We start from the raw sequence: 22,867 nt of genomic DNA on the forward strand, positions 1-22,867 counted from the left end.
TATAAAATTTTTTAAATTAGGTTTTTTGTTTTCAGTTTTGAGAATTCTTTATCTATTTTGGATACAGATATCATAACTATATAATTTGCAAATATTTTCTCCCAGTCTGTAGCTTGTCTTTTTATCCTCTTAACAAGGTTTTTCACAAAAAGTTTTTTAAATTGCTGATATAGTCCAGTTTTTAAATGTTTTCTTTAATAGATCATGCTTTTGGAATTCTTTGCCTAGTTTTAGATCCCAGATATTTTCTCTTCTGTATTTTTCTGTATGTTTTATAGTTTTATGTTTTATATTTAAATCCATAATCCATTTTCAGTTATTGTATAAACTATGAGACTGAAGTTGAGGTTGTTTTTTTGTTTTGTTTTGTTTATGCTTACAAGTGTCCAATTGTTTCTGCTTTTTGAAAAGACTATCCTTCCTCCATTGTATTGCTTTTGCACCTTTGTCAAAAATCAGTCGCGCATCTGTTTAGGTCTGCTTATGGGTTCTGTTTCTTTGATGTGTGTGTCTGTCCCTCAACCGTGTCACACAGTTTTGATTACTATAGCCAGATAAATAGTCTTGAATTGCAGTAGAATGATCGCTGCCACCTTATTTTCTTTTTAAAAATTATTTTAATTAGTTATGTTGCCTTTTCATATAAATTTTAAAATAATCTTGTCTGTATTTACAATATATCTTGCAGGGTCTTTGATAGGAATTGGGTTAAACCTGTATGTCAATTTGAGGGTAACAGACATCTTTGCCATGTTAAGTTTCTGATGCATGAACACAATATATGTCTGTCCATTTATTTAAGTCTTCTTTAATTTCTTTCATCAGGCTTTTGTAGTTTTCAGCATACACTTCTTGCAAACATTTTGTTGGATTTACACCTAAGTACTTTACTTCCTTTTTAGCAATTGTAAATGATATTGTATAGTTAAATTTTATATCCACATGCCCATTGCTTGTTTGTAGAGATAAAATTGTCTTTTATTTTTCTTTTCTTCCCTTTTTTCTTTTCTTTCTTTCTTTTCCTTTTTTTTTTTTTTTGAGACAAGGTCTCACTCTCACCCAGGCTCGAGTCGCAGTGGCACAATTTCAGCTCACTGAAACCTCTGCAACCTCTACCTCCTAGGGTCAAGTGATCCTCCAACTCAGTCTCCAGAGTAGCTGGGACCACAGGTGCATGCAGCCACACCTGGCTATTTTTTTGTGTTTTTGTAGAGATAGGGTTTCACTATATTGCCCAGGCTGGTCTCAAACTCCTGAACTCAAAGCCATCTGCCCGCCTTGGCCTCCCAGAGTGCTGGGATTACATGTGTGAGCCACCACGCCCAGCCAAACTGGCCTTTTCTATGTTTATCCTGTATCCTATAACCTTGTTGAACTCACATTTCAGTTCTAGGAAGTTTTTGTAGATTCCCTGGCATTTTCTACATATACATTCATGTCATAAGGACGATTTTACTTCTTCCTTTCCAATACATAGGCCTTCTATTTCTGTTTTTTAGGGTTTTTTGTTTGTTTTTGCCTTAATGCACTCACTAGAACTTACAGTACAGTGTTGACTAAAGATGATGTTGAATAAGGGTGGACATCCTTGCCTCCTTCCCAATTTTAGGGGTAAAGCATTCAGTTTTTCGCTATTAAGTATAATGGAAGCTGCAGGTTATTTTGTAGCTGCTCTTTATCAAGTTGAAGAAGTTTCCCTCTCTTCGTGTTGTTCTGACAGTATCATGAATGGGTATTAAATTCTATCAAATACTTTTTCTGCATGATTTTAATATGCTCATGTGATTTTTCCTTTTTAACCTGTTAATATGATAGACTACATAGATTTTCAAATACTGAAACAGCTTTGCATCTGTGGAATAAATCCCATGTGGTCTAATCTATAATTCTTTTTATATACTGTGAATTCTATTTGCCAATATTTTGGTAAGGGTTTTTGTATTTATATATATGAGAGATACTGGTCTGCAGCTTCTTTGTTTGAGCTGTCTTTCTCTTGTTTTGGATCAGGGTAACACTAGCTTCAGAAAATGAATTAGAATGTGTCCTCCCACCTCACTTTTTCTATTTTATGGAAGTTATTGTTATTCTTTTTCAAATGTTTGGTAGAATTCTTCAGTGAAATCATCATCAATGTGTGAAAATTTCTTTGATAGGAACAGTTTTTATTTTAATTACTAATTCAATTTCCGTAATATTTATAGTGCTATTAAATTATCTATTTCATATTGGATAGTTGTGGTAGTTTGTTTTTTTTGAGACTTTGGTCCATTTCATTGAAGTTGTTCAATTTATATGTGTAGAGTTGTTCATAGTATTTCCTTATTGCCTTATTTATTTATTTATTTATTTATTTATTTATTTATTTATTTATTTTGAGATGGAGTCTCGCACTGTTGCCCAGGCAGGAGTGCAGTGGCGTGATCTTGGCTCACTGCAAGCTCTGCCTCCCAGGTTCGTGCCATTCTCCTGCCTCAGCCTCCCGAGTAGCTGGGACTACAGGCACTCGCCACCACACCCGGCTCATTTTTTGTATTTTTAGTAGAGACAGGGTTTCACCATGTTAGCCAGGATGGTCTTGATCTCCTGATCTTGTGATCCACCCACCTCGGCCTCCCAAAGTGCTGGGATTACAGGCGTGAGCCACCGCACCCGGCCCCTTATTGTCTTTTTAAGTCTGCAGGTTTTATAAAGATTTCTCTTGTTTCATCCCTGATACCAGTCATTTGTGTCTTCTCTATTTTTTTCCTTATCAGTCCTACTAGAAGTTTGTCTATTTTATTGATCTTTTCAAAGAACAAACTGTTTCAGTGATTTTTTTCTATTGTTTTGTTTTCTTCTTCATTAATTTATGCTCTTTATTATTTCCTTCTTTCTGCTTGCATTGTATTTATTTTTGTTCTTTTTTATTGAGATGGGGGTTTAGATGACTGATTTGAGGACATTTCTCTTTTCTAATGTATGCTTTTAGTGCTATAAATTTCCCTCTCAGTACTGCTTTGGCTGTGTCCCACAAATTTTGATATTTTTTATTTTCATTTTCATTCGAACAGTTTTTTAAAAATTCTCTCAAGTCATCCTTTTTGATCCTCTTTCTAAATAACCAGGTTTATTTAAAAGTGTGTTATTTAGTTTTCAAGTGTTTGGAGAATTTTCTGTAACTTTCTATTGTTTTTAATTTCATTCCATTTGGGCTAGAGAACACACTCACTATGATTTCAATTCTTTTTAATTTGCTAAGTTTTGGAGGTTTTTTGTTTGTTTGTTTTCATACACTAGGATATGGCTTATCTGGCTATATATTCTGTAAACACTTGAAAAGAATTTGTATTCTGCTGATATTTGGTAGAGGGCACTATAAATGTCAGTTCCATCCTACTGGTTGATGATGTTGAGTTCTGTTGAGTTCTTCTACATACTTGCCAATTTTTTGTCTAAGTAGTCTATCAATTGTTAAGAAAGGAATATTACAGTATTCAACTATCATTGTGAATTTGTTTCTTTTTTTAATTCTATCAGGTTGGGTAATTTTTATTATTCCCTCTTCTAGTTCACTGATTATTTCCTCTTTCCTCTTTATTCTGCTGTTTAGCTTATCCACTGACTTTTTACATCAATTATTGTATTTTTCAGTTCTAGAATTTCCATTTATTAACTTATTCCTTCTATTTCTTTGCTGAGACTTTCTATTACTTTCCTGAGACATTCTAGTTTTACATTTTTTCCAAGTATGTTACAAATTGCTCCTTGAAACATTTTTATGAGGGCTACTGTAAAATAATTGTAGATAATTCTAACATGTCTGTCATCTTGATAAGGGCATCTATTGTTTTTGTCTTGTTCCATTTGAGATCCTGGTATGATGAGTGATTTTTAAATTAAAACCTGAACATTTGTGGTATTATAAGACTCTGGATTTTATTTAAACCTCTGTTTTCACTGGCTTCCTCTGACATTGCTCTGGCAAGGGCAAGAGGATCACCCCTCATTACTGCCATGTGGGGATAGACGTTCATGTTCCACATTTAACCTCTATGGACACTCAAGGAAGTTCCTCATTACTGCTGGATGGGGGTCAGTGTTTTGGCTCCCCAGTAGGGCTCCACTCATACCTCCGTGGCTGGAAGGTGTAGGAATGCCTTATTACCGCATCTCCCATGGCCTCCACTGATGCCATGGGGAGAGTCACACTACTGCTGTGGCAAAGGTCCTGACCCTGCACTAGGCCTCCTCTGACATGACACTATTTGGGGAAAGAGGGAGGGAGAGGCACCTCTTCACTGCTGGATGGAGGTAAAACTCCAGGCTCCCACATAGTCTCCACTGATACGGTAGTGTGGATACTTCTCACCAGGCAGGAATAAAGTTCTGATTTTCTATTCAGCATTTTCTGAAACCACCCTGGAGGAATGGTGGAGGTAAGAAATAGTGTTGCGGCCCTTATTACAGCCTAATTAGGGTAGAAATCTAGAGTCCCCATTAGGCCTTTCCTGGTATGAGTGGAGATGGGGCTACAGTGTTTTTCTCATTGTTGTTGTTTTGTTTTTCCCTGTTGTGTCTGACTGGAGTAGAGTGGTTCTGGTCTAAAAGTCCTCTGTCTTGCTGGGCTATTCATTTCCTGTTCCTTGGCTAAAGAGAACAGTCTTTTGTTGTGGCTTTTTTTGTCTGTGCTCATTGGCATTTCTAGGTTATCATCTTCCTTATTCCCAAGTCTGGAATAGCTGCGGCAAAAAGAAAGCCCAGGAACTCAGAGAACTCACCACTGTTTTGTTCCATGGTCCCTAAGTCCCAGCCAATCTACCTTCTTCTCTTCCCTTTAAAGCCTTTCTGCCTTTGTTTTATATATAATGTCCGAAGTTTTCCATTGTACTTAGAGGGAAAAAATAGGAAAACGTGTATGTACTACACCTTCTTTGAAGCAGAATCACTCATTTGGTTTTTAGGGAGTTATTCTCAAATTTTATTGTGAAAAATAGTATGTTCCAGGAAGCAGTATTTTTGTCCCAGGTTTAAAAGAATTAAACACTGACTTCTGTTTTCTTTTCTTTTTTTCTTTTTTCTTTTTTGTTTTTTTAGCACAGGGTTTCACTATATTGCCCAGGCTGGTCTTGAACCCCTGGGCCCAGGCAATTCTCCCACCTTAACCTCCCAAAGTGCTAGAATTACAAGAATGAGACCCCATGCCCTGTGGAGACTTCTGTTTTAAAAGCAAATAGTTAATTCCCAGTTTACTAATCTTTCTTTTTCTCTAATAAAGCTTTCATATTGAGTTTTCTTTAAGTATTATATACTTGTACCCAAAAAGAAAGTCCTCTCAACAACAATATATTATAGGAGGTCACTTAACAACTGCATAATCATTCCCCGAGAAGGTTCTTTAAAATTAGTTTGACCATTGTGGAAAACAGTGTAGTGATTCCTCAAAGACCTAAAGACAGAATTACCATTTGACCCAGCAATCCCATTAGAATATCCAAAATAATATAAATTGTTCTACCATAAAGACACATGCATGCGTTTGTTCACTGCAGCACTATTTACAATAGAAAAGACACGGAATCAACCTAAATGCCCATCAGTGATAGACTGGATAAAGAAAATATGGTGCATATATACCTTGCAATACTATGCATCCATAAAAAAGAAACAAGATCATGTTCTTTGCAGGAACATGGATGGAGCTGGATGCCTTTTTCCTTAGCAAAATAACACAGGAACAGAAAACCAAATGCTGCATGGTCTCACTTATAAGTGGGAGCTAAATGATTAGAACACATGGACACGTAGAGGGGGACAACAGACACTGGGGCCTATCAGAGGATGGAGGGTGGGAGGAGGGAGAGGATTAGGAAAAATAACTAATGATTACTAGGTTTAATACCTGGGTGATGAAATAATCTGTACAACAAACCCCCGTGACATGAGTTTACCTATATAACAAACCTGCACATGTGCTCCTGAACTTAAAAGTTATTATAATAATATTATTAATAATAAAACAACTATTGGTAAAATTAAAAAAAAATTTTTATGTGACAACTGTTGTTCAGACATGGGATCTTCCCAGATGAAGTAGCATGTTCCAACAACAGCAGATTCTAGATGAGATTCCAGGTGGCCAGGAAATACAAGATGATATTTCTATTAAGACACAAAATTGTTCTATAGTGGAACATCAGCCCCTCTGATTTCCCCAAGTGGACTGTCCACTGGCTGCTATATTACCTACAGTGTCAGTAAGCTCTTTTCCCATTTCTTTCAACAACAGAGCTTATCAGTCCAACCTTGTTCTAATTACTTGCTACCAAGTTTTCACACCTAGAGGCACAACTATGTACTAACGAAACTTTGGGGTCAGATGAATTCAAATTTGAATTGTATGACTGGTCTCACTCCCACTCTTGTGGCTAGAGATGGGCTAGATCCTGTGACTGAGCAAAAGGAGAGAGAGAGGGAAGTGGTTTCTCTCAAAGAGTGCTGAGCAGATAAACACAAGCCCATTCTGTACTAGATCAGGAGAGAGAATGTTGGTTCAAATCTAAGATGCAGAGCAGGTTGGTTAAGGACTAAGTTAGCTGATCACTTCCTAAGACAAGACTAGGACTAGCAGCAAAGGTGGTATGGATACTATCAAGATGAGAGGAGAAGTGGACAAACTGAAAACTAGTTCAAGGTCTAACTTTACAAACATGACCTACTCACTGTGGCATCCCTCTTATGCTTAGCCCGATGTGCTTTGGTAGAGGAAGCACCACCCATATGAGTCTGCATTTGCCAATGGTGCCTTAGAAGAAAGGGAAAGAACTGGAGCAGGTCAGCAAGTCCCATGCTAATGGGATTCATGTCAAGCTGGGTCAAGTTGGGGTGTAGATCTCTCATTGAGAGCTAAAGCATGGCGCTAAAATAAGGGAAAGCAGAGCCATTGAAAACAATCAAATCTGAAGAAACCAGAGGATGGAGATGGAGGCTGTAGAACAAGGTGGGAATGGAAGCTGGTGGAGAACAATAAGGTAAGGACCTGATCAAATCCCTCAACCATCAGGGTTTGCTGCTGGTTTGAATCTGTGGACAAGTAGGACTATAAATGTGGCTTGATCTGGTGGGACAGTTTAAAAGACCTGGAACAGGAAAAAAAAAAAAAAGAGAGAGAGAGATATACTTTACAGACCACCTTTCTACCCTAACATAGGAAAGCTTTAGTTTCTCTTTCTTATCCTGGTTTACCCAAGAATGAACTTAATGGTTCCCTGAAAAGGATATGTACACTTTCTGTTGATCTAAAATCAAGTCAGGTTTAGATGAAGTCTCTAAAGAGCCTTTGTCACACTTAGAACTCCAACCATGTGAGGTCAGATTGGGGAGGCTAGGGGAAGGCAACTAGGGTTTACAGGTCTCTCTAAAATATGATCACTTACCCTTTCCTCACCAGGCAGAGCCTTAGTTACCAAAGAGTAGGAAAATGGCCACGTGTCTGGGTTGCCACAGAAGAGGATTTGTGGCTTGAATCCTATTAAGAGGAACTGAGAAATCGTAAGCCTGTGGTATAGACTTCATTCTCTTAGTCCAGGGAAAACAATTTAAGAAGGGCAAGTATCAACCTCCATGTCTTTATTTGGACCTCCCAACATCTCTTTCAGGTAGATGACATGATCCACTTCTCCCCAGACAAGTGCCCAATAGTGAGCTTTAGACCATTCTCTCAGGTACAATGTCACAAAGACCTCCCCAGACATGGAAAAGGGGATGGGGCAAGGAGAGAACAGCTGTTGAGTAGACAACCAGTAGTGCCTGTTGCTGGGGCGATTGGGCTGTCTTTTTGATTTATTTCCTGAATAGAGGCAAACCCACATCATTTGAAAGGCATCTTAGGAGATGAAATCTGCCTCCATGAGATCATGGATATTGTTGATGTCCTAGCTCAGGAGTAAGCAATTCCATTTTAAACTCCTGCTGTGATGTGACTCTCCAAAAAACATTTCCTAAGTTACATGTAAAGCAAGTTATTAAAAAAATGCAGCTTGCTTTTATTTCTATGTTTAGCCTGCATTTCATCAAACCTCACCCTCTGGGCTAGCAGCCCACAAATATCTCATAGCACTTAATAAAGTGTGTAATGATTTGATGAATTTGTTTATTTCTCTGCCTCTCCCTCCACCTTTACTGTAAGACTCATCTGTCTTGTTCACCATTCTATCTGAAGCATGTAGCACCAAACCTGGCCATAGTAGTCATTCAATAAAAAGGCTGAATGAATAAGGGAATGAATGAAAATTTTGGATTGGTAAATTGCAAGGCCTCTCTTTAGAGCACAAGAGACACCTAGCACTAGCAACATCTTCACCAAATTTTTATTGAACACGACTATTTTTAACGCTTGCCCCTGTAGGTCCTGCTGAGGATCCCTGGTGCCCAGCAGGGAACACCGTGAGGAGGAGGATTAAGAAAGGCACCCTTTCCACTGATTTGCATCGCCATTTGTACATGGAGTTTGGCTACAGCAAAATCCGTTGCTATCTCACCAGCTACAAGAAGCAAAGAACGAATTGCAATTCATTTTTGTGCTCTAGGACCTGGCTGAAGGTAAGAGAAAAGAAGTCTTGTCTTTCCAATTCTCCAGGGATCTCAAACTCCTCATTTTTTATTGCTGTGTACCAAGCTCCCAGAGGTGACTTAAAATGAGCTCCATCCTGAAACAGATGAAACACTGGCTGCATAAATACTGCCCCAGCGTTAAGACGTATGGTCTTTGGACCACTTTTCCTCCTGGGCAGAAAAGCAAAGTAGAGTCTCTAGTCAATGTGAGAGGATGAAAGAATGGGAGGGCTTCAGACAGGTACTAGCCAATCGAGGCTCTGATGATCATGGAATATCTGTTCAGAAAGAAGGAAAAAGGGATCAAGCTGAGAGTAGGAAGGCATGGGCAGGGAAACCAAGTGTATGGAAGAATCCTTTAAAAGAATGACAACGAAGGTGGGGAAATGAGTGAGTATTTGGACAGCAAGCCGGGGGACCAGAAAGTTGAGTACAGTAAATGCTATCTCTGCTGCTATTGTTTCTCCAGCTTCTCTGCCCTTCCATGGGTGCTTTCTGTGGCTGGGATTCCCTCAGGTGAGTCCCGGGAGCCTGAGTGGTGACACAAAAGCTGAGGAAGATAGAAAACTGGGAGGTATTTCAAGACTTCTTCCCCCACACTCTTCTTCATTTCCTCCTGCAATCTAGTTTCAGGACTAAAGATCCACTGTGGAAAAAGATTCAGATTGCTGCCTTCCAGGGCCCCAGACAGCCAATTTTTGTCTTCACACAAACCATAAAATCCTGTATGGTTTTTATTAACCTCCCAGCAGGGGCCCTGCTCATTTGATGATTCATTATAAGGGGAATGGAAATCGTTAGAAAAGATTTTCAGCTAATGGGTAAAATGAGTGGGGCAGCTCCTAGCCAGGCTGCTGCTGCCTCAGAGTTCACTTTCTTTCAGTGGTCAGTCTCTGGCTCAGTGTGGAAAGGACACCCTGCTTGCCTACAGACCAAGCTCTCTTCTGGGGAGCAGAATACCCTGGGCTGGACTAGCATGAGCAGGCTGAGGGTGCTTGGAGAGCCAGTAGAGGCATGAAGAAGCTTGTCTTCTAGGTTGCTAGTTCAAATCTCAGCTGAGCTGAGGACAGGGAGAGGAGATGTTCACTGAGGATGTATGCTTGTTTCCCTCACAGAATGGTTGGTCTCCAGTGAGGTTCAATTTCCAGGACATGGCATTGCCTCATTTATCCTCACACCTTAAGGAATCAGCTCTCTGGGACAAGGCAAAATGGGGCCAATTCCTTCACCATGAGGATATTCTCTTCCTGCAGCGGAAGCAGGATTTAGGGCAGGGCTGATCTCAGAGGACCAAGGCCCGGATGACTTCTCTTTTCTGTCTATATCCTCTCCCAAGGTGATCTCATCCAATCCCATGGCTTTAAACACCAACACCCAAATTTATATCTTCAGTCCTGACTTCTGCTTTTCAACTTCAGCTTCATTATCTACAATTGCTTCCTTATCATCTCCATTTGGATATCTAAACATGTGCAAACAGCCTTCTGGAACCTTCTACTCACACCTATTCTACCCACATCTCAAGAACGTCCTTCTTCTAGTTGCTCAGGCCAAAAACCTTGACTCCTCCATTTGTCTCACAATCCACCTCCAAAGTGAGTCATTTGTCACTACCATGAAACACATCCAGCTCTCTGCCATCTCCACTGCTATCCCCTGGTCCAAGGCACTGCCGTGTCGCCTTTGTCACTGTCATGGCTTCCTAGCTGGTCTTCTTGCTTCTGCCCCACCTGTCTTCTGTCTATTGACACCCAGCAGCCTGGGTGACTCTTAACATTTAGGTCAGGTCATGTCACTCCTTCCATTCAGAACCCTCCAGCACCTCTCGTCTAACACAAAGGAAAAGCCAAAGTGCTTACAATGGCCACAGAGGCTCTGATGATCTGCCCTGGCCCTTCCCTGTCTGACTTCATCTCCCACGGCTCTCAGCTTTGCTTATTCCCCTTCTGCCACTTTGACCTCCTAGCTGTTTTCACCTCAGTTTCCCTCCACGGGAGTTCCCTCCCGGATATTCATGTGGTCACTCGGTCTTTTCCTTCAGGTCCCTTGCCTTTGGGTGAGACCTTCCCTGACCCTCTTCCATACAACAGCAAAATCATACCTCTGGAACTGGTCATCCCATCACTGCAGCATAAAGAATTCTCTGTGGCATTTCCTCATCGTTCATGTATGCTTTTATTCTTTTTTGTGATGGTCAGTCAAGTGTGGCCATAAGAGGAGACACAAGAGAGGTTCAGGGAAACAAGGTGTATTTACTCACAGGTCCTAGAGACAGGAGACACACCTCTCCATGGAGGACCACATGGGGAAGCCCTGGGGCAGTCAGGAGGCAGAGGATGGAAGAAAGAGAAATGCATTAGGCCAGAGCCTTTTGGGGGCTTTCCATGGGAAAGGCAAGCAAGGGGGGTAAACTGTTCAGAATTGGCTAGTGTGACTCTTTCCAGCAGGCTTTAAACTCTAGGGGTGGTGCCTAGTTGCCTGGCTCTGGGATGATTAAGGCAGATGGATATTGCCTCTTGGGGGTACATGGGCAAAATCAATGAGCTATAGCTCTGGATTTATTAGTTTGCATATCAAAAGCTTATGCCAGATGAGCATTTTGCTACCCCTTAAAAATCAGCTAGGCTTAGGAGGGACAGTCTCTCCCCAGCCAGAACAGTTTTTAAAGATGTCAAAGCATCATAATATACAAAAAATTAAAAATACTTACAATACAGTGTATTCTCCGTCTCTACCACAATGTAAGTTCCATGAGAACAGGGACTTTTTCTGTTTTGTTCACTGTTCTATCTGCAGTGCCTAGAGTAGTGCCTGAGATACAATAGTTGCTTAATAAATATTTGTCAAGTGAATGAATGAATGAATGAATGAATGGATTTCTAATCTCCCCCCACCCTCTGATCCCAGGAGCACTACTGTTTCTGGAGCCACCATTTCAGCTTCCTTAAAAATGAAGGGAGGGTGAGGTTCGATAGTTTTATTTGAAGGTAGGGCTTTTAATGACCTTATAAGGACAACATTAAACTTAAAAAACACCTATCAAGATCCATTAATTTTTTTTTTCCATTTTGCCTGACTCATTTGATGAGAACAACAAGTTCACATGCAGTGAGGAATTCAGATGTAGGAAGGGTGTCAGAAGCAGGGCGGGAGAAACATTTTATTGTTTACTGAAATACGGGTCACCCTCTCCTGTTTCATTTTTTTAGATAAATCTTTTTTTCTTTTCTTCTTTAAAGTAGAGAATACATACAGAAAAGTCCACAAACCTTAAGTGAATTACTGATGAATTGTTGCAAAGCAAACACACCCATAGAAACACCACTTAAGTCAACAAACAGAACATTGTCAACACCCAGAGCACTCCCTGTGCCTGTTATGGAATCAGATGACATGTATTCTTCTGTAACTAGCTTCTTTCATTCTACATGATATTTATGAGATTCATCAATGTCATGCGTAGCAGTGGTTAATTTATTTTCATTGTGTACAGTATACCATTTTATGAATATACCACAGTTTACCTGTTCTATTCTTGATGAACTTTGGGTTGTTTCTATCTGGGGCTCTTATGAATAATGCTGCAATGAATATTTTTGTACATGTCTTTGATGAACACAAGCTCTCATTTCTGACAGATATATACCAGGAATGGATTTGAAAGGTTTTGTACAGACTACATTTAGGTTTAGTAGATATGCCAAACTTTTCCCTAAATGTTTTATTCTAAGTTCTCACCAATGAGAGTTCCAGTTGTTCCACATTCTTACCACCATGTAGTATCATCTGAAATTTTAATTATTTTCATTCTTGTGGGTGTATAGTGATACCTCAATATGATTTTCATTTGTATTTCCCTGATGACTAGTGAGATTGAGCACCTTTACAGGTGTTCATTGGCCATTCTATTTCTATGAGGTGCCTGCTCAAGTCTTTTGCCTGATTTATTTTCAATTAGGCTGCCTGTCTCCTTTTTTTTTTGTAGAATTATTTAATTTCTTAATTTTTTAATTAGAGATGGGGTCTCACTATGTTGACTAGACTGGTATCAAACTCCTGAGTCCAAGTAATCATCTCACCTTAGCCTCTCAAAGTACTGGGATTACAGGTGTGAGCCACCTCACCTGGCCTAAGAGTTCTTTATATATTCTGAATGTGAATCCTCTATCAGTTATATGTATAGCGAATCTCTTTTCTCACTCCATGACATCTTTTAAAACATCTTCTTAATGGTATCTTTTGAAGAACCAACATTTTTAATTTTATGGAATTTAATTTATAAATATTCTTCTTTATAATTAGTACTTTTTTGTGTCCTTTTTAACAGTATTTGCCTACCCTTAGGCCAAGAAGCTATTCTCCTATATTAGCTTCTAGAAGCTTTCATATTTAAAACTACAGACCAAATAAAATTGATTTTTTTTTTGGTATGGTGTGAGGCAGGGGTTGAGTTTCATTCTTATTTCCACTCAGATATCCATTTGACTTAGCACCATCTATTGATTAAGACCTACTACTCTGAGGGCCACCTTTTTCATAAATGAAGTGCTTGTATATGGCATGAGTCTGTTTCTGGGCTCTCTATTCTGTTCCATTGTTGCATTGTTCTTTGTTTGTTGTGCTGATGCCACATGGTCTTCATTACTGTAGCTTTACAATAGATCTTGATGTGTGGTCAAGTACATCCTCCAACTTTGTTCTTCTTTGATGTGAGCTTAGCTATCCTTGGCTCTTTTTTTCACTACCTTACTTTTACGTAGGATAGAAAGCATTGTTTTTTTTTTCTTTTTGAGACAGAGTTTCACTCTTGTTGCCCAGGCTGGAGGGCAATGGCACGATCTCAGCTCACCGCAACAAATGCCTCCCGAGTTCAAGCAATTCTCCTGCCTCAGCTTCCCGAGTAGCTGGAATTACAGACGCCTGCCACAATGCCCAGCTAATTTTTGTATTGGTAAGAGAGATAGAGTTTCACCATGTTGGTCAGGCTGGTCTTGACCACTCCTGACTCCTGACCTCAGGTGATCCACCTGCCTCGACCACCCAAAGTGCGAAGATTACAGGCATGTGCCACTACACCTGGCAGAAAGCATCTTTAAAGGTAAAGTGTCTTCTCATTTTGAGGTGCCCTCACATCCACCTAGACTACCATCTGTGGACGTCATAAAGTCATATCCCCACACTTCGTTCTACAAGTGGCTCCTAGCATAGGCCTCACTGCCATTCCAGGAAGTGCCTGGTACCTGGTTCTTCTCATCCTTCCTGCTTTACCTCCACTGGCACTTTCCTGTGTGCAGCAGATTTATGCACCACAATACTCTGAAAGTTTCAGCTACTGATACTACCTCTAGTATTTCTAGTAATAAATAAAATATATTGTGTTCTGACTGTGTCAGGCATTGTGTTAAGTGCTGTGCCTGAATTACCTTATTTAATCCTGACTACCACCCTAGGAAGTAAATACCCTTTGCCTGCCCCTTAAGGATTTACACTATCCTCTCAAGGATCCTGATTTCCCCACCCATTTTTTTCCTTCTCTGTTAGTTTCAATGTTTCCATAGAATATAACTTTTCTGAGCTAGAAAGGACCTGAGAGACATTTGATTTGACAAATGAGGAAATGAATGCCCAGAGAGAGGATGCATTTACCTCAGGCCTCCTCAGCTCATGATTGGTAGAAAAAGGATTAGAATTCAAGTCTCTTGACTACAGGACAATGTGCTTCTCTCACACACACTTCCCAGGTTCAGCACCCGGCAGACAGACTAGTCTCCTCCTACCCAATTTACTTCCTTCCTGTTTCCACTTAAATTTCTTCAGTCTTGTCTATGATGATAGCTACTTCCACTTCCTCATCTCCTGTTGTCTCTTTGACCTCTCCAATCTTACTTCCTCACTGCAACTGCTCTCACTGAGACCACCCATGACTTCCATGTCACACAGCCCTGTGGCCTCCCCTCTCTCTCATCTTCCTTAACCTCTCAGCTAGCCTCGACCCACGTGATTGTTCCCCTCTTTCTTTCTTTTTTTTTAATTATACTTTAAGTTCTAGGGTACATGTGCCTCACAAACATGGTTGAAAGTGATTGAGGAGCAAAGTAACATCTTACATAGTGGCAGGCAAGAGAGCTTGTGCAGGGGAACTCTCATTTATAAAGCCATCAGATCTCATGAGACTTATTCACTACCATGAGAACAGTATAGGGAAACCACCACCACGATTCAATTATCTCCACCTGGTCTCAACCTTGACCTGTGGGGATTATTATAATTCAAGGTGATATTTGGGTGGGAACACAGCCAAACCATACTGATAGCTCCAATCCTGACTTTGCTCTTGAGTTCTAGGCTTTGAACTTCTTACTTGATATCTTTGTTTGGATGTTGTCGTAATTGGGTTTTCTATAAAACAAAGCCTGAAGCAAGAATTAAGGTGCCAACAGTTTAATTGAGAGGTGCAAGTTCAAGGTATTGCATGTAGGAGTAAAAGGGAGGGGAGGTCAGGGAAGGTACATAATACATGTATTGTGATATGACGAATAATATGATGTGGTAAGCCACTTACCATTTTGGCTACCACTTCACAGGGAGCTGCAAAGAGACCCAGCAGGTCACTCGGAAGTTGTGTTCACGCAGCATGTGGGACTTCTTCAGAAGAGTTACTGGAAGATATTGAGAAGGGAATGAAGAATGTAGCTGGCTGGCTCCCTTTTGGATCCCATTGTCCTTTGGGATTTACCCTTGAAGAGCTAACTCTATACTTCCAGTATGCATAATCATTATCATAATATTTATTCTTTTACTATGCATGAAGCCACCTCGTTGTGTGATGTTTTCTTCAAGTCTGAAAGTGAAAAAGTGACCCAGAGCTGATAGAGGCCTGGCCAGGAGAGAGAGAAAGAATGAGGCTATATAATGTTTGTGGCTCAATGCAGATATCTATTAGACATTTCAAACTGAACGTGACTAAACAGAACTCAACTTCCTTCTCCCAGCTGAACTGATTCCCTCCTCCCTCATAGTGTTTCTCATCTCAGAAAATGGCACCCTTTTCTCCATTGCTGAACCTGGGTCAATGGAACTATCAACTCGGGAGGAAGCCCCTGAAATAGCCTGTGAGCCGGTCCCCTCATTACCTTCTTGTTTCCTTTCTACGTATTCATCACACAAAAAGAGTGAACTTTTATTTTTATTTTTTTAAGACAGGGTCTCTCTCTGTCACCCAGGCTGGAGTACACTGGCGCATTCACAGTTCACTATAGTCTCAACCTTCCAGGCTCAAGTGATCCTCCCACCTCAGCCTCCTAAGAAGCTGGGACTATAGGCCTGTGCCACCATGACTGGCTAATTTCTGGATTTTTAGTAGAGACAGGGTTTTGCCATGTTGCCCAGGCTGGTCTCAAACTCCTGGGCTCAAGTGATCCACCCGCCTTGGCCTCCCAAAGTGCTGGGATTACAGGCATGAGCTATCACTTGGGGCCAAGAGTGACCTTTTAAAAGGAATGCAGGAATGTTTTCTTTAGCTTTGGTGCTCTGTCCCATCATGTAGCCCTGAAATCAAATCACTAAGAAAGGCTTTCCCTGACTCCACTATTGAAAAAGGCTTCCCTCCCATGACACTCTGCATTACCCTGTTTTATTTCATTCTTAGTACTGACACTCTCTGAAATTCCCTTTTTATGTATGTGTAATGTATTGTCTCTCTCTCCCACTATAATACAAGCTCCATTTAGGTACAGAGGGTCTATTATCTGTCTCCCTGTATCCACAGCACCTAGTATAGTCCTGGGTACATAGGAGGGCCTCTATAAGTGTTTGCTGAATGAATGAGTGATAGGATGAACTGTAGGTGAACTGAGAGACTAACTGTGTGGCAAGGAATATATATGTTTGCCTGAATTTTCATCTGGTTAGGTCGTTCTACAACTAAAAAGTCTTTGAGAGCAGGGAATATGGGCAAATTGAAGGGTATTATTTAGGTCCTGCTAGAGTTCAAAGTGAGCTTAGGGATCAGTTAACAGCCTTTCTCCTGCCCCCAATTTTTAAAATTAGACTTTTAAAATTGAGATAATTATAGATTCACATCTAATTTAAGAAATCATACAGGAATTCCTTGTACTCTTCTCCAGTTTCCCCTAGTGGTGTATCTGGTAAAAAAAAAAAAATGATGTAATATCACAACCAAGATGTTGACATTGATATAATAAAATACAGTGCATTCCTTCACTGTAAGGATTCTTCATGTTTTCTTTTTATAGCCACACCCACCTCCCTCCTGACACTACCTCCTTAACCCCTGGCAAGTCCTAACCTGTTCTTCAGTTCTACTATTTTCTTATTTCAAAAACCTTATGTAACTGTTTGAGATTGGCCTTTTTCACTTAGCACAATTCTCTGGAGATTCACGCAGGTGTTTGCATGCATCAATAATTCATTCCTTCTTATTGATGAGTAGTATTCCACAGCATGAATGTGTCACAGCTTGTTTAAGCATTTGCCCATTGAAGGACATATGAGTCATTTCCAGGTCTTGGCTATTTTGAATAAAGCTGCTATACATATTCAAGCACAGGCTTTGTGTAAATATAAATTTTCATTTTTCTGGGATAAATGACTAAAGACAACCCAATCATTGTTGGGTTGTATATTTATTTAAGAAACTGCATATTGATTTATAGGGTGGCTGTACCATTTTATACTCCCACCAGCAATATATAAGTGATCCAGCTTCTACACATGTTCACCACATTTGGAAAAATTGAGGAGTGTTATTTAGATCCTGCCAGAGTTCCAGGTGAGTTTGGGGATTCCTTAATAGCCTTTCTTTTCCCCATGTGAAGAAAGCAAGCATGTCCTTCTTCACATGGCAGCAGCAAGAAGTACGGAGTGAAGCCAGCGGGGAAGCCCCTTATGAACTCATTCATTATCACAAGAACAGCATGGAGGCAACCACCCCCATGATTCGATTACCTCCCACCGGGTCCCTTCCATGAAGGGGGATTATGGGAACTATAATTCAAGATAAGATTCAGGTGGGGACACAGCCAGACCATATCACACCTTGACTATGTATTTTATAAACTCCTGGTAGAAGGACTTTGCAGATGGAAGTGGCAACAGCAGAAATGCATGTTTGAATGTATGTTACCTTGCCTGAGCCCAACCCAGATTAAAGGCTGCTTCTAAGAGGGAAAAACTTAGCTTTAATGTTTGAAACTGGGGTATCCTGGAATTTTCTTTTTTGAGGGGCTTCAGAAGACAAAATAGAGAGGCAGAAAAATCTGTCTTCAGTTCCTTTCATGGTGGCCCACAGTGTCTTAGCCTTGTTTCTACTTTCTCTGGGTGTCTAGCTACTCTGGAGCCCTCCCTCTCTTCCTCAGCCTTGCCCTTCTCTCATCTTCTCAAAGTCATCTGTTTTCCAACACCTTAATGATTACTATTTTATTTAACATATACTTATATAGTGATTGCTATTTCCCAGGTATTGTCTTATGGTTTTATAAATATGAGTTTTATTAAAACTCATAACAATCCTATGAGGTAGAAATTATTAATTTCCCAATTTCACTGATGATGGAACTTAGGTACAGAGAATTCAGGGATCTTGCTCATAAGTGGCAAAGACGAGATTCAAAACCCAGGCAATCGCTCCAGAATCCATGCTCTTAATCACTACAGTATGATGACTTTCTATGACTGAAAAATATGCTTTCAAACAGCAGTCCCCAACCTTTTTAACACTAAAGACTTGTTTTGTGGAAGACAATTTTTCCATGGACCAGGGGCAGGGATGGTTTTGGGATGATTCAAGCACATTATATTTATTGTGTACTTTATTTTTATTATTGTTTCATTTTAATATATAATGAAATAATTATACAACTCACCATAATGTAGAATCAGTGGGAGCTCTGAGCTTGTTTTTCTGCAACTAGACAGTTCCATCTGGGGGTGTTGGGAGACAGTGACAGATTATCAGGTATTAGGTTCTCATAAGGAGCACGCAACCTAGATCCCTCGCACACACAGGTCAAAATAGGGTTGGCGTTCCTATGATAATCTAATGCCACCACTGATCTGACAGGAGGCAGAGCTCAGATGGTAATGTGAGCAATGAGGGATGGCTGTAAATACAGACGAAGCTTCAGTCGGTCACCCAGGGGTTTGGGACCCCTGCTTTAAACTATTCTTTTTCTCAAGGCCTTTGGTATTTTGGAAAGGCCAAAAGCCTTCAGCTGAAAGAATGAAACATTTGGGACTTCAGATGGCAAATGACAGGTCTATCTGGGGCCACCCCTGCCTTCCAGGTGCCCTTCATCCATATCATATCCTATCACCCAGGCTGAGGGATGCCCAGGACACCCACACAGAAGAATTTAGTGCATATAGCAGCTCTATCTTGTGCAGGTTATTTCAAAGAAATGCAACTGACATTTAGGAAATGGAATTACTATGTGCCAGAGATTGTGCTAGGAGGTGTGCTGGTGCTATATCATCATCTATGTAGGGCAGGTAGTATTAACTCTCTCTTAAATAAATTAGGAAATTGAAGAATCAAGTGGTGAATGGCTAGGTAATTAACGTAAGTCACACAACTTGAAATGGTAGTCCCAGGTCTGCCTGAACCCAACACTTGGTCTCTTTTTACAACACAAACTTGATTATAGAAAGGTTAGAGCTTCTAGTTTTGTGTTCTTTATTTTTAGTCAGAATGCCAGTTTTGGCAAATGACAAGGTAAGAATAGAACCTTCTATTTCCTTGCCCATGAATCAGTTACTCCCCCAGATTTTTTCATTTTAGACCATGGCTCTACCACTAGCCTAGGGACCCAAATAAAAAACTCAAGACTTGGCCTTTCCTTCTCCCTTACCCTACCTTCTGTTTTTGCAGTTTACTATCAAGTTATGTCAATTCTATCTCCAAAGTACATTATGAGCCCATCTATTTCTGTGCATCCCCACCAGCAGACCCGAGTCCAGGCCTCATCATCCATTGCCCAAACTACATCAACAGTGCCTTCCTCTGCACGCCTCATCCACCCCACAATTTATCTTCATAGAGATGTGTATGCTTTTCTTAAGATGTGCATTGGATCTTGTTATTTAAGAGTTTTCCAGCTGGATTTGATGTCATTTTCCCATGCTGTCACTAATCCCCAGCCACAACAGAATGGGTCACACTCTTCTGCACTTTGGCCCCTTTGCCCATGCCAGAGTCGTCCCCTGACCCTCTTCCCATGGCTGTCACCTCTTCAAAAAGGTCCACTGAACCTGAAGTAGATATCCTCCCTGTATTAAGATTCAATGTATCAAATCCACCCTTTCAAAGTCTTAGACTAGCACCTGGCATACAGTAAGTACTCAATTAATGTCAGCTTTTGTTTTTGTTTTGACCGTTGTTATAGTGAATATTCTAACAGTACATGCCTAGGTGATTAGATAAATGGAGCAGGGAAGAGAAATCACATCAATATCTGGGCCCCCGGGGCTTCTAAGAGAGGCAGCTTAGATTTTTTTAAAGGAGAAACAATTTAGGCTTCTAAATCCTCCTTCCTGCCTTAAAAATAAATGTTATTGGTATGATTGTCACATACACAAGTACTATGTGCATAATGGAGGCATGTTTTACAATAGTAGTATAAAATATATTTTAAAAAATACAGGAACACTTAAACTATATTTTTAAAAGCAGTGTTCAGACCTGTCTGATTGATTTTCCTAAACAGGTTTTGCCCCAGCTCTTGCAGATCCTCATCAAGTTTTTTCTGACTTAGCAACAAATATCTAAAATAAAGTTTATCTTTTTACTTTCCAGTCTCCTTGCTGACAAAATAGGAAATGACTTCTGAAGACATGAAAAAAAAAAAACAAAACGGTGAAGATAAATTGGGTTAGAATAACCCATGACCTAGATCATTAGACTTTGTCTAATGAAGAACTGCCTTTTAACAGAGTTAAAAGTGACAGCACCATGGCCTCACACCCAACAGAGTTTGAGGCTGGACCCTTCTTTGACAAACGATGCCCTGATTTATGCACAAAGATACCCATCACAGCATTATTTATAATATTCCCTGTCCAATGCTGGGGACCTAGTTCAATTAGCTATAGAACAGCCATTTGATGAAATATTATAAAGCTATTAAAATAATAGGGGCAAAGAAATTTTAAAACATGGGGAAAGCCTTGATGTTGTAATATTAAATGAATGAAGGAATTCTATGAATGAAACTCATTAAAACATGTCTTCACAGTAGCTGCATTGATTGCACATTTACTTTCGTTCAGGCATCATTTCCAAATGTGATACAGGAGGGCAAGCTTGGAAACAAGACGGGAACCTCTTGATCTATGGCACAATGCTGTCGACCCCTAAGTTCTTCCTCTTGATCTAAACCCAGGTTTGGAAGTACACCAAAATATTAATACTATACATCATTGCAAGCTTTCCTTCTTTGATCCTCTGTATTTTGCAAATGCTCCAACACCTTTTAAAATACACTTTTGTTCTCCTTTAAAGTCTCCCTGGGAGCTTCTAGAAGGCAGCTGCTGTGGGCTCACATCATCCGTCCTTCCCCCCGCAAATGTGTAAATAAAGAAACGCCTCTGTGCCTTTAAATTATAACAGGCTAAACTTTCCCCTGTAAGTTGATACTCAGACCAGAAGTCTGTGGGTAGGATGAGTATTGTGTTTTTTTGTTGCAGCTTCTTTTGGCTGATAAACTAGCACTTAAGTGTTTCCCTTTTCCAAACCCCCAAATGACAAGTATCTTTGTGGTAAAGTGATGGCCCAACTGTCATGGCCAACATGAACGGTGCTGAGGACACTTATTTTTAGTTTACTGTCTAAGGAAGCACTAGGCTTGCTAACCAGAGACCTTGGGGCCCAAACCCCTAGTATCCCCAGAATGGAGTTTTTAAAGAGAAAGAAAGGTGAGGCAACCAAAGCTCTTTGGGATGGCCCAAGCTCCTTTTCTCCAGATGGGCCAGACAGACAAGGCAGAGATCTTACTTTTGGTGAGAAGACTGTAATCCCCTTTTTACATAGTATAATTTTACCAAAGATGCTATGAAACAGAAACATGTTGATTCTATTTAAATAAATGTAAACTCTGGCAGCCTTGGGGAGCTATTACAGCAATGAGGCTGATGACAAGAAACAGAGACACTTCTGCAGACATCTGTTCCTATGGTCTCCTCAGCAATCTGTTCTCCCATCAGCTAACACAGCTTCATTATTTCACTGAGGAGCTGTTATTCTCTTTGGCATTCACTTTTAAAGCAAGGTGCCTCACCTCCCCTTGGTCAAGTAATTGGCATGTTACCAAGTGTATTAATTCGTTTTCATGCTGCTCATAAAAACATACCAGAGACTGGGAAGAAAAAGAGGCTTAATTAGACTTACAGTTCCATGTGGCTGGGGAGGCCTGAGAATCATGGTGGAAGGTGAAAGGCACTTCTTACATGGCAGCAGCAAGAGCAAATGAGGAAGAAGCAAAAGTGGAAACCCCTGATAAACCCATCAGATCTCCTGAGACTTATTCACCATCATGAGAATAGCATGGGAAAGATGGCCCCCATGATTCAATTATCTCCCCCTGGGTCCCTCCTACAACACATGGGAATTCTGACAGATATAATTCAAGTTGAGATTTTGGCAGGGACACAGCCAAAGCATATCATTCCACCCCTGGCCCCTCCAAATCTCATGTCCTCACATTTCAAAACCAATCATGCCTTCCCAACAGTCCCCCAAAGTCTTAACTCATTTCAGCATTAACCCAAAATCCACAGTCCAAAGTCTCATCTGAGACAAGGCAAGTCCCTTCCACCTATGAGCCTGTAAAATCAAAAGCAAGGTAGTTACTTCCTAGGTACAACAGGGGTACAGGTATTGGGTAAATACAGCCATTCCCAGTGGGAGAAATTGGCCAAAACAAAGAGGTTACAGGCCCCATGTATGTCCAAAATCCAGGAGGGCAGTCAGATTTTAAAGCTCCAAAATGATCTCCTTTGGCTCCAGGTCTCACATCCAGGTCACACTGATGCAAAAGGTAGGTTCCCATGGTTTTGGGCAGATCTTCCCCTGTGGCTTTGCAGGGTTCACCTTCCCTCCCAGCTGCTTTCACAGACTGGCATTGAGTGTCTGCGGCTTTTCCAGGCTCACGGTGCAAGCTGTCAGTGGATGTAACATTCTGGGGTCTGGAGGACAGTGTCCCTCTTCTACAGCTCCAGTAGGCAATGCCCCAGTAGGGACTCTGTGTGGGGGTCCCACCCC

General features: G+C 40.5%; 1 protein-coding gene across 13 annotated transcripts in view; it reads right to left on the reverse strand.

The window, feature by feature from the left end:
• The window catches only part of PDHX (pyruvate dehydrogenase complex component X), a 204,787-nt gene that overhangs the window by 45,424 nt on the left and 136,496 nt on the right, over positions 1-22,867 (reverse strand). The window contains exons 11-12 of one of the 13 annotated variants that reach the window (XR_004250200.2): positions 11,303-11,403; positions 10,694-10,905 (exon numbers count right to left, since the gene is read on the reverse strand). The exons of 6 other annotated variants lie outside the window; for them this stretch is intronic. Coding sequence is in view for 4 of the 7 variants with exons in the window: in XM_058446799.1 (XP_058302782.1) it covers positions 18,489-18,534 (46 nt within the window). In the remaining 3 variants the exon portion in view is untranslated. Of the gene's footprint in view, positions 1-10,693; positions 10,906-11,295; positions 11,404-13,636; positions 15,252-16,718; positions 16,737-18,476; positions 18,535-22,867 lie in introns of those variants that run through there. 6 more of the 13 variants (XR_004250201.2, XM_058446799.1, XM_058446800.1 and 3 more) reach the window with 6 other exon arrangements.

The sequence above is a fragment of the Hylobates moloch genome, unplaced genomic scaffold, assembly GCF_009828535.3.
Source record: "Hylobates moloch isolate HMO894 unplaced genomic scaffold, HMol_V3 SCAFFOLD_11, whole genome shotgun sequence".
In the NCBI taxonomy this organism is placed as follows: Eukaryota; Metazoa; Chordata; class Mammalia; order Primates; family Hylobatidae; genus Hylobates; species Hylobates moloch.